Source organism: Apus apus, chromosome 1, assembly GCF_020740795.1.
Source record: "Apus apus isolate bApuApu2 chromosome 1, bApuApu2.pri.cur, whole genome shotgun sequence".
NCBI classification, from domain to species: domain Eukaryota; kingdom Metazoa; phylum Chordata; class Aves; order Apodiformes; family Apodidae; genus Apus; species Apus apus.
In genome coordinates, this window is record NC_067282.1 from 1,140,348 (window position 1) to 1,156,173 (window position 15,826).

The following is a 15,826-nucleotide window of genomic DNA, read 5'->3' on the forward strand; positions in this document are numbered from 1 at the left end:
ATTTTTTGTAGGGCTGGGGATAGTTCCTGCCATTGACAGGCAGGGTGGTGTGTGTGGGGAGGCTGGGGAGAGGTGAGATGGTGTTAGGTATTAGAAGTGGCTCTTCTAAAGAGGGAACATTTAAAGCCTGTAACCCTCCGGACAAGGTGTCTGTTTATATAATCTAAACTTGTGAATATCTGAAGAGAAAATTCACTGACTTTTCCTTTTAATTATAGATACGGTGGGAACTGTGGGCTTTGGCTTCTGCCAGGATTTTTAAAGCAAGTGTGTTTATTAAAGGAGAAATTATGATGCTTCAGTAGTCGTGGTGGAAGTAAAACTGTTAAGCAGGTGATATTAATACTAACTTGATCTGGTGGCTGGTGACATTCTGTATAAAGAAAACTGTGGTTTGTTAGGAGAAGAAATGGCTTAGAACTGAAGTGCATTAAGATACTCTGTCCAAATGTTGGTTGAATTAGATGTTTAAATATAAGCAAGCCAAGCAACACCTTATTTTTTTCTATGAGTGAAGGTAAGGTAGGTAATCTTAAGGAATAGAATCATAGGTTGGAAGGACCTTAAAGATCATCAGGTTCCAACCCCCCTGCCATGGGCAGGGACACCTCCCACCAGCCCAGGCTGCACAAGCCTCATCCAACCTGCCCTTCAACACCTCCAGGGATGGGGTAGCCACAGCTTCCCTGGGCAACCTGTTCCAGTGCCTTCCTACCTTCATGAGGAAGAATTTCTTCGTGATCTCTGACCTCAATCTCCCCTCTTCCAGTTTAGAACCATCACCGCTTGTCCTGTCACTGCCCTCTCTGGTGAAAAGCCCCTCCCCAGCTTTCCTGGAGCCCCTTCAGGCACTGGAAGGTGCTCTCAGGTCTCCCTGGAGCCTTTTCTTCTCCAGGCTGAACACCCCAGCTCTCTCAGCCTGTCTTTGTAACATAAAGCATATAAACTAGAAATTGTTTTAAGATTTTCTAGATTTTAGATAAGCTCCCTACAAGGCATCTCATCATATAGTACGAAAGGAAATTATTTGCCAGGAGACTTCAGTGTTCTTCAGGGGTTGTGACTTACCAGAGCAAATTATTTTGTGGGTTTGATGACATCCCCTTGCACCAATAAAGAATTAAATTTGACTCTTAGCATCAGTGGCCACCTGAGGAAAATTCAGCTTGTTGTGGTGCCACAAACCCACTACTGGGATTTACGGCGTGTGCTGCAGTGGGAAAGGTGTTGGATTTGCCTGTGTCTGTCTCTTGAGGATTGTGCCTGTTGCTGGGTCTGGAGTGAAACCCTCCTCCCAGGGCTGTTTGTCCTGTACCAGCTTGTGTTGTTGTTCAACCCATCCATAGGGGTCTGGGACATATTTGAGTAAGGAATTCAGGAATGCTGCCTGTCTGAGATGCATTGCTTCTGAAAACCTACTCACCAAAGGGAATGTTTGCTCTTCTTTTGTGAAGGCAGCTTTTCAGCTTTGTGGGAAACCTGATTTCTGCCTGCAGAGCAGAATATCTCAAAAATTCACCCAGGAGTTCAGATTTTGGCTTGGGAAAATGGTTTTCTCAGCAGCTGTCTGCTGGCATTCCTGTTAGTTGAGCACTTCTGAAGAGTTAGCTGACGTTTGCAGATGGATTAAAATGCTGCAGAAGCACAATACTAGAGAATTTGTTGAAAGTCTTATATTAAGATTTAAAAAACAAAACCAACCAAAAAACCAAACCCACTCCCAAAATCTTGGTTTAAATTCCCCTTCTCTCTCGATGATCACCCTTGCAAAGAACTAACATCTCTGGAAGCTTATTTGAAGAACGCAAAACAGGCTTTGGCTTGTGCACTTCCTGCCATGTTTGATGGGCACCATAAGCCACAGAGCTCTCCTTGCTCTTCTCCCCTGCCAGTGGGAGATGCTAAATTCCAGCTGCAAAGAGGCTAGAAGAAAACAACTGGAGATGTTATATTATTGAATGACTTTGGTTGTTTCCTAAATAATTTGCCTACAATTAAGAGTATTTAAACATATTGAAATGAGGCAGGCTAAGGTGTTCCAGTCCTGGATATCTTGCTGATCCCTTCCAGGTAAGGGTGGCATGGAGCAGGAAAAGGTTGTCCATTGGATTCAAGCTGGGGCTTTGTCCCAGCTCATCGGTTTTCTTGGGGTAGAAAGCAACTGTTGTGGTGATGATTGTTTTAAAATGAACGTCTTATAATATGTCTTTCAAGGAGAAAGAGATTATAGGGTAGTCTGGGACTTGACTTGGAATACTGTGATAGGCACAGTTTATGTAGAACTTGGTTCTGAAATGAGGATCTTGGCAGTTTGTGATTTACCCTGGCCAAGATGTGTCACATTTAGAGAGGAGCTGCAGCACCACAAATGGCTGCAGGAAGAAGGCTTTGCCTGCATCTCTGTGATAGAATCTTAAGCCTGGAAGGGTCCTTAGGTTCCAACCTCCCTACTATGAGCAGGGTCACCTCCCATCAGACCAGGTTCCCTCAGCCTGTCCCCAGAGCAGAGCTGCTCCATCCCTCGGATCATCCTCGTTGCCCTTCTCTGGACCATTCCCATCATGGAATGGTTTGGGTAACAATCAGGGTGTGCCTGCCCACATGGCAGTGTCACCTGCTGATGGCAGCACTGGTGGGGAAGGGCATTTTTAACAGCAGAGGAACCTTCTTATACAAAAAGGTCTAGTGAACATGTTGTCAAAGGGAGGGTGAATGTTAATGGAGTGATAAGGGCTGCAGGCATTGTGGGAGATGGTAAACAAGCCTCCCAACAATGCTGCTCTTCAATCTTGTCTTGCACTACAGCAGGGACTGCCACTGGTGTGACAGATACAGAGAGTGTGACACTGAGGAGATGCACAGAGAGGTGCATTTTAAAGTGATGTAGCTGCCTTGTTTTGTGAGCGAGGAGAGCTGTCTTCTTCAGAGTGATTTGCTGTAGGGGTTGTCAGACCTCTTATATTTGTTCATTTAGTTCAACTAAAATTTTCTGGATGACTTGGTAGAAACTGGAACAATCATTTCAATTTTGACTCAAATCACCAACATTTAGGAGTAAAACTGTTGCTCAGGAATGATACAGGAGCCAACCTTTTTCAGAAAAATGTCCCTACAAGTGACTTTTTAATTGTAAAGGCATGTAACTGCTCTTTTGCTTGTAGGAAGTTTAATTGCACAGAACTGATCTGTTGAGCAGAGAGTAAAACTCCTCCTGAAGCCATTTTAGGATCACTTACTTAAAACTTGCACTGAAATTGTTCCTTGAATATGTGTTTTTTTTTTCTCTTCTTCTAGTGGGGAAGACTTCCTTGATCACCAGGTTCATGTATGACAGCTTTGACAACACCTACCAGGTAAATTAATCCATATTATTGTCTTCTGTAAGGCCCTTCTGTTGCCATGTCTTCCATTGCAGGAAGAATCCCTGTGATTGCAGTGCATAAGGGTTGCTACACTGACCAAATTCCTGACTGTAAAATATTTATCTTTGTATTTTAATAACCTCTGAGAATGGCTTTTCATGGTTGGATTCTGCTCAAGTAACTTACCTGCTACTTCCAGCAGCATGAGCTGTAGTTTGAAAGGATATACCCAAGTAGTAGCAGTTGTTATATCTGCCAGGTTGGGTTTTTGTTTTTTTTCACCGTTTGCTACCAGACCATCACAAATCTAATGCCTTTGTGGGGAAGATGTAACAGGCACCTCAGGTCTTTCAAAAAAGAAGCAAGCTGAGCTGCAAGAGGTTCTGCAGTGGGATGAAGAAGGAGTTGTGGAGCAGAAAGCAGTGGTTTGTAAGGCTGGCTGCCCTTTAGGATGCTATTTTATGATGTCTGCTGGAACAAAGACCACAAAACTGGTTGTTATGCATGTCCTCAGCCTGTGACTGCTTGTTTATGTTTGTTTATTATTTAAACAAGATGGTCTGGGCAAGGTTGGGGCTGAAGCAGTGATTGTCTTTTATTCCAGTCAGCCCAGCAGCTCCCTGACTGCTTCATGGTTGGTGACAAGTCACTTCCAGTTGACACGTGCTAGAACTTTCTAAATTCAAGGAGGGCAATCATTGTGGCCCACTCCCAGAATTTAGCATGAGCTTGGAAAGGTGGTAAGCTATGAAAGTACTTCTGTTTCACAAAGTGTGTCTTCTCCAAGCAGAACATGCTTCATGACTTGGGTTGCAGTTGGTGCCGTCCTGAGTACACTAAGCTGAGAAAAATCTGTTCCCTGATGAATGTGAAAGCCTTTTTAGGGGGTTGGAAGGAGGAAGTATTGGGGAAAAAAATAAGAGAAGCAGGCTGTGACTCTTCTGTTACTTAGTCTCTGTCCAAGTATCTTGTTTAAATCTCTTTACCCCTTATTGGTTTTCTTCCTGCCTCTGGTCTCTGCTGCTGCTCGGCAAGTTGAGTGAAATGAGATGTAAGTTCTCACTGAACTATGGGAGAAGGAAAACTTCTATGGTGTAGGAGGGCTAGAGTACACATGGTTGCTCCCAAGGGAGCAAACATCCTTTCAATTTCTCCCCACTGTAATTACATGGACATGTGAATGCAGTTCTTTTATTTAATCTGTTTTTTTTTTCCCACAGTCTTTTCCTTTCAGGTCCGCTCCTTTTCTCCGTGGAGCTGGTGTCCTAGTTCTTTCCTGAAGAGGTTTGACCCTCTGTGCTTTATGATAATATAGTTGTCTCCATGGGAAGCTGGTCCAACATAATATACTAAATGATTGCAAAATGAACGAGTGGGATTTAAAACAATAAGAAATCTTAAGGGCTTCCAAGATAGCTTCAATTTAGCTCTCACTGACGCGTGCCTCGTTTGGGTGTTAATGTACTTGGTGTAGTGTCATTCATCCAAAGACCTCTATTTTACTGAAATCATGGCTGAGGTAGGGTGTTATGTCCTATTTTGAGAAAGCTGCAAGAAATAATGAAGCATAAAAGCTCCAGTAATGTGGCCAAAATCATGCCACACATGAGTGTCAAAGCAGAATATAAATTTTTTGATGCTCAAGAGTCTCCAGAGACCTCAGAGAACCATGTCCTTGAATGATAACACATATCAAACCCTCTATGTGTTAACTGCAGCTGTAGGTTAGTTGATGGATGATTTGCTTGTTCTGGACATTTTGGATAAATTTTGAATGCACGTTTTCTGAAAGCTGCCACAACCTCTCATTTGGGCAAGGTTTTATTGTGCTCGGCTGGTAAAAATAGAAAGCTGCCGTTTAATCAAATCTGTGCTGTGCGTTCGTTTTCTTTTGCTTGCTGCTAGATAAGGAGTTCAGCTGTTGCCTGTACCTTATTAATAAGCTATTTTCATGAAAGCAGCACTTGTGAATCAAAGAGGAACTCTCTGTACTGTGTCAAGGAAACCTCAAACACCTGAAATAAAATCTTGCCACCGGTGGTGTGTATTTTACCAGGAGTTGATTGCTCTCCATGGACATGCTGGGGAAGATTTTTCCTTGTTCTGTAACACCATGGATAATGAAAGACCAACATTGGCAAACATGATGGTTCTGTGTGTGTTATGCAAGAGCAGAATTACAGACCACACTTCCCTTTAGCTAGATCCTCTTGGAGGAGGGAGAGGGAGAACAGCATCTAATTGCAACACTGGCCTGTGACTAGAAAGACAATTCAGGTTGTTGCTTTGCCTCAGGCTTTCTAGCATCGTCTTGGATAATTCTGTGTCAGCAAGTACAGTCTATAAAATGGGGTGACAACAGTTCCTTGTTAGACAGTGATGTTGTTGAGGACAGATGGATTTAAAAGTCTCCTCGTAGATGACCTTATCTACAGCCTGGCTCTCTCTGGGGATTTTTGTTGTGCTGGTCTCCTTTACCTCCCACCATGTTCAGAGCATGCCTAGTTCCTGCTTGGTCCATGTGGTGCATAGCATTTCACAAGCAGGTTAAACCTGCCTCCACCTTAATTCTGGTAATTAGCTTAGATTCATCTGCCTGTCTTTTTCCCCATCAGTCAGCAGACTTTTCCTCTACACGTTGATTGCACGGCTCTTCTTTACAGCTGAACTGTAAAGATCCCCAAAGCTTTTTTTGTTCCTTCTGCTAGAACTGTGACAAAATGCCTCTTTGTAGGTTACCTATTTTAGTAAAAAGCTGGGATCTAGAGTGCTTGAGTCTGCTCCTTAACATCTGCTGCTGTGACGTGTGTCCTGTTGTGACATGGACTGAGCAAGATGGGTGGGCAAATATGTTTGGTTGCAAGTTATTCCATGTAATACTTCAAGCTCTGGGGTGGCTTAGGTCAAGAGCTATTTCACAGCTTGAAAATAATAGACCTGCCATCCATTCTTTTCAAAATGATTAGCACAAATGTTTTCATTGCCCAGATCTAAAGTAAGTTTTATACTTGGCCTTTCTGTTGCCTTTCCCATGCCGGGAGCAGCAAAGTGCAGGAATCTCACCGACCAGATGTTTTTGCTTGGCATTTGCATTTCCACCAGGCATACAGAGACTTGGTACAGTAAGGAGTGAGCTCCAAAGCTCTTGTGGGCTGTGTGGGAGGGATGGCATGAAGTATGGGCTGAGGCAGGTTTCAGGCTTTGCAGCTGATGTTCCAACTCCTACTGAGATCAGAGAAAATCTGAGTCCCCAGCAGTTTGCCAGGCAGAACAGAAGCCTGACGTGTATGTATGGTGTAAGATCTTGAGGGTTTTGTAGCTTTTCTTCTGTAAAGCAACATTAAATACTCATGAGGGAAAATAGAAGCATCTTTGAGGCAATCTTCTGAGGCGTGTCCTCTACCAAAACAACAGAAAACAAAAGCAGAAGGGAGGCATGTTGTTGCATTAGTCTTTTGAGGCTTCTCATACCTACCTTAAGAGTTTCAATATCCTCTCTGAACTGGTGATGTCATGGTTCTTGATATTAGATGAAAATCACTGGGATCCACCAGTATTTATTTTTCCCATAAGCAACTCTGGAACTCCAAAACTGCTGTCCTGATCTAGTCAGAAAAGTTTGGGGTTTGATTTATGTTGGTATTGTTGCAAATGGAATTTCAGTTTGGGTTGTTTTGTTCTGCATTTTTAATTCATTTCATAGAATAGTTACGGTTGGAAGGGACCTGAAAGATATAAGATCCCAACCTCCCTGCATGGGCAGGGACACCTCCCAGCAGCCCAGGCTGCACAAGCCTCATCCAACCTGGCCTTGAACACCTCCAGGGAGGGGGCAGCCACAGCCTCCCTGGGCAACCTGCTCCAGTGCCTTGTTCAATTTGCAGCTGGTTTTCTTCTGTATTGCTCCTAAGCAGGCTGAGCAGCTCTGTTCTTTATTCCTATCACATAAACTATCTGGCAGAATGCAAGGAATTAATTATGGGCCTATATAGTTGAGGCATAGTAGCAGTCTAACAATATGTAGCAGATATGGTAAAATAGGCTCTCCAGTAGAAATAGTTCAGGGTGGGAGAACAGGGAAGAGGTTGTGTTGAGTGTCTCTGCCCTAGCTGAGACACTTATCTCTCATCGATTGCTTTGGTTGTTTTTTTTTCTTCTTTCTTTTAAAATCAATTTGTTTGGAACATGTTCCAGGCTCTATTGATGTTGCTGAATGGTGCAGCTGCTTTAGATGCTCAGTGTCCTGCTGAAGCCAGGGCAGCCTTAGAACCCCAGCAGGTCAGCTCACTCTTGTTCCTGCTGCAAATGAATTCCTAGAGCTTGGCTTCACCCTCCCTGCAGCCTTGAACAGCAGGCTGGAGATCTTGTTGTGAAGAAGCAGCTCTTGATAGTGCTTAGTAGTGCTTTGCTCTTAAACCCATTTAAGGATGTTCTACGTGAAGCTCCCACTAGTGTTTAGAAACTTGGGTGCAGTGATGCTGCAGTGAGCACTAGTATTGTTTGAGCTTTACTAATTGTTGGGGGCTGTGTATGTGCACACTCCTGAGTTGCAGCAGGTGTGAAGATGTCCACCTTGGCCTTAATGAAAAAGGCTTGAAGTTAAGATACATTAAAATACCTGACAGTCAGGAAGAATACAGTGTACCCAGGTATCCTGGTTCAGCTGATGGACACTGACTTGGGCCATATGCATAAAAATCCTTGCTAATACTTGTGTGGTTGTATGGATTAAACTGTCAATGTGCATAAACTAAAATTAAGGTCAACAGCTTTCTGTGCTTTCAGATATTGTTCTGGTTATGGATATTAAAGAAACTGCCTGAATCTTACAGGTAGAGTTACATCCCAGCATATTTTTCTTTCAGATCCACTGCAGGTGCAGAACTCTGTGGCAGTTATTCTTACTCCCTGGACAATCACGACAGTTGTTCTGACATTTCATTTAAGAGATGTTATTTTTTCCCATTTTTTCTTTTTTTTTCCAGGCAACAATTGGCATTGACTTCTTATCGAAAACCATGTATTTGGAGGATCGAACAGTGAGTAAGATTTTTGTTGCACTTCTCTATATACAGTAGGAATGAGGATCAGCATCTGGTGTAATTGTGCAGCCCACAGTTCTGAGATCACTTGGAAGTACAGACTGAGCCTTCATCTACCAGCTGCTTCCAAGACTAATGAGTGCTGTGGAGAGAGCTGCCACACAGAGGTGTGGGGAAAAGGGAAATCACCATTTGCTTCATCTGTGGAGGGCTCCTGAGTGCCATTTTACAAGCAGCAGAAGGTGCTTTAGTGTCATCCTCTTTGAAGAAAGAGATGATACGGATAGTTTGAAGGCTGGAGAATGGTGGGAATATGTAAAAGTGAACCATGCTTGACCCCTTCTGTTTTTGATGTCACAAGACAGAGGATAACATATTAATTGCCAAACGCTGCCAGTTAATAACTGGCTTGATAGTTCTTGATGTTACTTCTTTAAAAAGAAGGTTGTCTTCAACAAATAATCCACAAATTCTACTTGTTTCTTAGCTTGCTGCAGCTCTAGCTCCTGAAATGAAATGACTCCTCTGGAAGCAAGCCTGTGGTTTTAAATGAGCTCAGATTTTTAATTAAGAAATTCAGCCATTGAGCTATTTGCAGAAGCAAACTGTGCAGTGCTGCATAAGCTGATGGCATAAACCCCAATACATGTGATTGCAGTGACAGTGCTGAGCAGTGGGATGTTCTTTCCATAGCAAAACTGGCCCTGGCACCTCTTGCCATACCTGTTGCTTTTAGTGTATCTTGCCTTTTCTTTCAGAACCTTGATGGTAAGAGACATTCAGCCTCATCTGTGTGCAGTTTACTCTGCAGTGTGGCTGAGGCTTAAATAGAGAGTAATAACTAGTGTTTTACCCTCCTTGGAAAATCCACATTAGTAGCTTTTCCAGTTCTTTGGCAGCAGCTGGAGCCTCTTCCTTGAAAAGTGTGGTGTGAGGTCTGAATTACCTCCCACCAGCAACCATCCTCCAGGACACTGGGGTTACGTGCTCAGGTCCTGAGGAAAGATAGCAGCCAAGCTGCAGGTGAACATTTGCCTTAGTTTTCTCGTTGGTCCCTCTCAGTTTGAAAGCTGAATAATCAGTCCTATCTCTCCCCTTTTGGAAGGGAAGCATTTTTTTAAAAAAGCAAAAAACCAGCAGAAAGCTAAGATCGGTGCATAGATACCAGCTCAGCTACTACTAGTGCTTGGGAGAGATTGCTGTAAAGAAGGAGAGAAGGGAGCTGCTGCTCCCACCCCCCAGTCATCTCCTGCATGAGTTTATAATTTTTATTTAGCTTTTTTTTTTTTTTAAAGTAAAATTTATATACTCTTTTATTTTTAGTGGCAGTTTGGCTTTTTTAATTTTCTCCCACCCACAGATCAGGTTGCAGCTGTGGGATACTGCGGGTCAGGAACGTTTCCGTAGCCTCATTCCCAGTTACATCCGTGACTCTGCTGCTGCTGTAGTAGTTTACGATATCACAAGTAGGTATATTGCACTGGGTTTGACCTTTTTCTTATTTTTCTTGCTTGTTTGACTGATTTTGTTAGGTACGGTTGCAATTATGGGACACAGCAGGTCAAGAGCGGTTCAGGAGCTTGATTCCTAGCTACATTCGTGACTCCACTGTTGCAGTTGTTGTTTATGATATCACAAGTGAGTGGGGGGAATTCTGCATTTCTAATACTGTGCCCCTTTCATCCTTTAGCCTAGCTTTGCATGTTCTGTCACAGTCATCTGCTTGTTCTTCATTCTGGCATGGAAAAAGAAATGAGTTTCTTGCGTTGTAGTCAAGTTTTAAGCTCGTCACCTGATCGCTGCGGTTGTCATGTACAAACTGTCTTACAAACAACATCATTCTGTAACCCTTTTCCTGTTGCATTCTCCTGAAGCCTTGAGTCCTGGCTGGTCTTGTTGCACTCGACCCTCTTTCATTTGCTTTTTGATTGTAATATCACCTCTGACTTTTGGTCTCAAACACCTGAATCATGTTCATAGATACCTGAATTCCTCAGTTACAGACTTTGCACTGGTAGCTGTAGCTTGCTGCACTCCATTTGCCCTCCCCCCCCCTCAATAAATCTGGGCATGGGCTGGGGGGGGGAAATGCATTAACATCACATTTTCATTTGAATTGGTCACTTTCACATTTTGCAATATGTAAAACTTACCACTAAGCCCTTCTCCTTTAACAATTGCTCTTTCATTTCTTACTAAGGTATGTACATTTTTGTGAACTAAAATATTAGTGCTTTTTCAGCTCTTCTTCTCTCCCTCCCCTCAGTCCAGACACCCCTAACTTAAAATTTTTTTGTATGTACAAAGAACAGAAATTTTGCTTTAGGAGAACTAAACCTTCAGACATTTTGCAGTTCTGAACCAGAACTGACTGAGACCAGTGGCCTAATTCTCTACAAATGCCAAATTGCTCCTAATTTGATTTATAAATACCAGAAGATGACAGCAGGAATACAGGCTTCACCTAGAAAAGCTTTAATTGTTAAAAATAGCACTTTCAGTTGAGGTAAAATTGCAGGTTAGCTGTGAAGCTTTTTGCCGACCTAGCAAATTCAATATTGCCAGATAGTAAAGAGAAGAATTAAGGCCCTGGCAAGTGATCAAGTCTTGACTGCCTAGCACATGAGATACTGCTATGCAGTAGAAGACATTAAAAATAATCAATACTTGTTAAGAACTGCTGCAGAGCTCCCCCCTGTTTTTAAGGACCACAAACTACTTTGGCAACTCTTTCTGTAGCTCCCTGGCAAATGCTGAGCTCTGTGGCAGTTCCAACCTGTTTTTTCTTATGGGATGCAACTTTTCAAACACCATAGTGTCATTAGATCAGGATAGCTTCCTGCAGTTCTTAACTTGGAGCTTTTAAGGACACATCATTAACCAGAAGTTTCTGCGGACAGGCTAAATTTGTGTTTCTGGTTCTATGCAAATGATTTGGAAACTGTTTTGAAATCAGAGTTATTAGTATGTTGTATAACCCATATATTTCCTAGGGAAGATCCTAGACCTAGCAGGTAAAAAATGATTAAGCTGTACAGAATGTGGAGCTGGTATTAAGTACTTTGGAGCAGCAGTGGAGCTGTAGGGACCTCTTGCTGCAGATGCACATGTCATGAGCAGTGCAGGATGCATGATCACATTAATCCCCATTCTTTATATAAAATACTTTATATTGAATTAAATATAAGGGAACTCGTCTAAAACACAGTGATAAAACTTCTTATTTTAGATGTTGTCAAAATCAAATTATAGATGAACTCACTTCACTCCCTGCCTTTGAGGTCACCGGTGAAGTACTGATCCATTTTAAGTGAATGCCAAAGTTTTCCTGTATTTCAGTGTGGGAGACATAGGGTCTCATTTGCTGATTCTTCATCACCCTGTTATGCCAATTCCAGAGAATCTGAAGCTTTTATTTGAGACTTACAGATGTGTTTACCAGTGATCTGTGAAGAATGCCTGCAGTGATAATCCTCTCCACTGTTCTCTGCTAGATGTAAACTCGTTCCAGCAAACAACAAAATGGATTGATGATGTCAGAACGGAAAGGGGCAGTGATGTCATCATTATGCTGGTGGGAAATAAAACAGATCTAGCAGATAAGAGGTATGGAGGAATAACTCATCTTTCAAATGCCTTTCTTAAGCTGCTGCTGTTTTCTCCTAGACAACTGTTTTAAAAAGAACACTTGCACTATTTTTTTTTTTTTCCCAAAAATATTCGAGCTTGTTTTGACTGTGCTGGAGATGGCTGTGACCAGAGGAATCCTCAATTTGAAAATGTCTTTTATTTGGTTAACCACAAATTTCCAGCAGAATGCTGTGAAGAAGCTGAGAAACTGTCATCAGCTTGTTTGGATATCAGGAGAGAGGGGAGTGTTAACTGCAGCCTGCATCAGTGAATAAACAAGCTAAACTTGTTACAAATATTCATGCTGAATATATTTGCTCAGATATAAATGAAGTAATCTTCCCTTTTTAAACTCCTCAGAGATTTTCCTAAGTGGGCAAACTTCAATATTTGTGTTAGAAGTTGTGCATCTTTAGCTTTTACTGCATTGCCTGCTCTCCCTGGATTTGATTGAAATCCCTGTTTCCTCAGAATAGCTTCACTTGTGACCCTTACTTCACATTACTAAGGTCATCTTAAGAATTGTTTATGCACACATATGCCCCTCAGATACGTGATGATTTTTGTTTGGCAGCTCTTGAACCCAAGTTCCCCTCAGGTTTTGCTGTAGCAGGCTGCTTAGTGAGTGGGACACCCAGCCAGGGGCAAACAAGCAAAATTCGTTTGTTGCAAGGTGATCTTGATCCTTTGTTAAAACAGTTTAGTAGGCGGCAAGTTAATTATTGTCATTGGGTATTAAATCTATTGATTGTTAATTGTTCAGACATGAAGTGTAGCTTCTTAGACAGGGGTTTGGAGGAGGTTATTGGCACATGTTGCTGTTCTACTGGAAAGCTGAGTTGTGCTTTGGGAGGAGCAAGGGGCGCCTGGTAGGATGAAATGGTGATGCTTGTCTACAGCTGGTGGGGTCTGTGTGCAGGGGAAAAACAGTGTTTTCAGGACTGTAATGCAAGTCACCTCCTTGGGGCTGAAGAGGAAGATCTTAATTTTCAAGGTGTTTGTTTGTTTTCCTAATTTTGTGTTATCTTCCCCAGACAAGTGTCCATTGAGGAAGGAGAAAGAAAAGCCAAAGAGCTGAATGTAATGTTCATTGAAACTAGTGCAAAAGCAGGATACAATGTAAAACAGGTGAGTAAGGGGTTGGCTGCAGCCAGCCCTGAGACTGCTTCTGTTCATGGACTGTTATGGAAACAGGACACTGGGAAGCCTTTGGAAAGGGTGTCAGAGGGATGTTCGTAGTCCATACATAGGGAGCAACGTTTTGGAGTAATTTTGTTGGCTGAAGTTCAGAAGGATCCCTGACCTGGAACTTCTTCCCCTTATAAGAAAAGGGAATTCTTGAAGAGGCTTTGTGAGTATGGGTTCATACCTTCCTGGAGTCTCTTGGTCCAGGATTTGGTGTTTAGATTGAAGGGATTAAAGCACAAGGCAAAAGGTTAGGGAAGCGCAGGTCTGAGGGCTGTTTCTGACATGGATTCAGTGAAAGAAAACCAGTCAAGGAGGAATGTGATGCCTTAAAATGCTTCCACTGTACAGTGATACAGTGTAAACTGGTGTTCCCACTCTGTTGGAAAGTGTGAACAATTGTTCTTGGACAGCTTGAAGCTGTTTATTTCTGGTAGTTGAGCAGCTTTTGAATCGAGGAAAGCAAGGAAATGTCTTCTGAGCTGATGCAACTGCAACAAAACCAGGTTTTCTGTTGTGAGATGAGTTGTGGCTCTTCAAAGTCTGACCTGCGAGATGAAGTTCTAGCATTTGTGCTAATGAAGATAAACCCCTTGGCAACCAGTGAACTGGTGAAAGTAGGAAACACTGCAGAACTGATCTGGTGTTTACATGGAAGAAATTGTGTTTGAGCTTATTAGTTCTGTAAGCAAATATGTTTAGTAGCAGATCCTGACTAGAGAGCTGGAGCTGTACGTCTGCACTGACTCAGTGCATAATGGGATCCTGCTTTTTCATTGATTTAGCAATTTCTCATGTGGAGTCGTGACTGCTAAAGCACTTGGCAGCTGGTCTTGTGATAGAAGGAAAGCAGGAGTGCAAGATGGAGAAGACATTAATTCCTGGGTGTCTCCACAGAGCAAACGCACACCCAGACGTGTGTGTGTGTTTAATCACAGGTATATTTAAAAGCTGTGTAGATGTGATGTTGAGGGACATGGGGCAGTGGTGGCCTTGGCAGTGCTGGGTTAATGGATGGACTGGATGATCTGAAAGGTCTTTTCCAACCAAAACAATTCTGTATTTTATATAGAATCATAGAATGTCTTGGGTTGGAAGGGACCTCTAAAGGTCAACTAGTCCAACCCCCCTACAATAAGCAGGGACATCTCACACTAGTTACACACAGATAGTTTGTGTGCAGAATTTTATCAGGAGTTGCTAAAGCAGGGTTATAAATGACTTTGTACATGGCAGACTAAAAGATCTGTCATTCAAGTGTCCCCTGACTTTGTATATTAGTAGCAAAATTATTCCCTATATAGTGGAATAATGAGACATTAACTTAGCCCTGTGCTTCAGTGCATTAGCAAGCATAGAAATGTTCAATTCCAGGGTCCACCAATTATCCTGCCCCAACACAGACTGTAATTAAGGCTTGGAATCTGGGCTGGAATCCTAAACGTTTACTGAGAGTAGGAGGTGTGCACTTGAGAGCAGTTGCTTCACTGGGAAGAATGATGATGAAGCAGCTCTATATTCCCTCTTTCCTGGACCGAGTTGCTGTGCAGCTGACATGTTTCCATGTCCAAGCCTGTAAGGCAGTTTGTGGCTTTCAGGGCCAGTTGGAGCCCTGAAGGTTTGATATACAAGTAGGAAAATGTTGCATGGGTTGTGCCTGCAGTCCATTTTGGCATAAGATACTGTCATTTAACAAAGCGTGTGCTTTGTAAAGCTACCACAGCCTTCATCATGAAGGGTGGTGTCTTCATGTGATGTATTATGAAGGAACAAACTGCATCTTTTTGTGCTTTTTTTTTAATGCTGAAGCCATTCAGGGGTTGTGCTAATGAGACTGTCAGAGCATAAAGCCATTTCTGTAGCTCACTTGCACACTCTCTAGAGAAAATCCTTAGTTGTGTAACCAAGGTCTAGACAAATTATGCCTCTGATTTTAATTGTCAAGCTACGTGCTGCAAGGCTGCTTCTGTGAGAAAACAGGTTTGATAATAAAACAGGGTGTTGGGAACCTGGAGGCTAGTTCCCTCTGTATTAAATGGAAGATTTGGTGTTCAGAGACATCATTTTTGTCTTCACTAACATCAGTAAACACTAGTACCTAAAAAACTCGAGGCTGTTACATATCACTGCATCATAATCCAAGCAGGTACTTCAGGTAGTGTGAAGCCTTGTAAGAACTGGACAAGAGGATGGATTTGGAGGGACTTCATTCTCCATGTGAAGTATCAAAATGACACGAGTGGTTATTCAAAAAGAACTAAAAGTGGTTGCTTTTTTTTCTTCTGAGTTTTGATCCTTGTGTTGCAGGCACAGATTGGGATTTTCAGGAACTCCAAAGCTATTCTATGCTGCAGAGTGTTTGAATCTCTCATTTCTTTAATTAGTTTAATAAGTAGCTGTTGAAACAATTCTCAAAGGGTAGGACTTTTAATACCATCAGTTATCTGGTTCTCTGTCTCCTCACATCTTCTCTTTTCAATGTATTAATTTATTTTCCTAACTTGTCAATAAATCCTTCCCTAATGAAATGGGAAGGCATATGAGTACAGCTGCAGAGTGGATACCCTTCCCATAACTAGTATAAAATCTTTGGTTAACCAGCTGAAT

The 15,826-nt window shown here is 42.4% G+C and overlaps 1 protein-coding gene across 2 annotated transcripts in view; it reads left to right on the forward strand.

Moving 5' to 3' along the window:
* RAB6A (RAB6A, member RAS oncogene family) overlaps nt 1-15,826 on the forward strand; it is a 67,182-nt gene that overhangs the window by 36,748 nt on the left and 14,608 nt on the right. The window contains exons 2-6 of one of the 2 annotated variants that reach the window (XM_051608800.1): nt 3,295-3,353; nt 8,348-8,401; nt 9,765-9,870; nt 11,899-12,010; nt 13,069-13,162. In XM_051608800.1, the coding sequence (XP_051464760.1) occupies nt 3,295-3,353; nt 8,348-8,401; nt 9,765-9,870; nt 11,899-12,010; nt 13,069-13,162 (425 nt within the window). Of the gene's footprint in view, nt 1-3,294; nt 3,354-8,347; nt 8,402-9,764; nt 9,871-9,936; nt 10,043-11,898; nt 12,011-13,068; nt 13,163-15,826 lie in introns of both variants that reach the window. The other variant, XM_051608799.1, reaches the window with a different exon arrangement.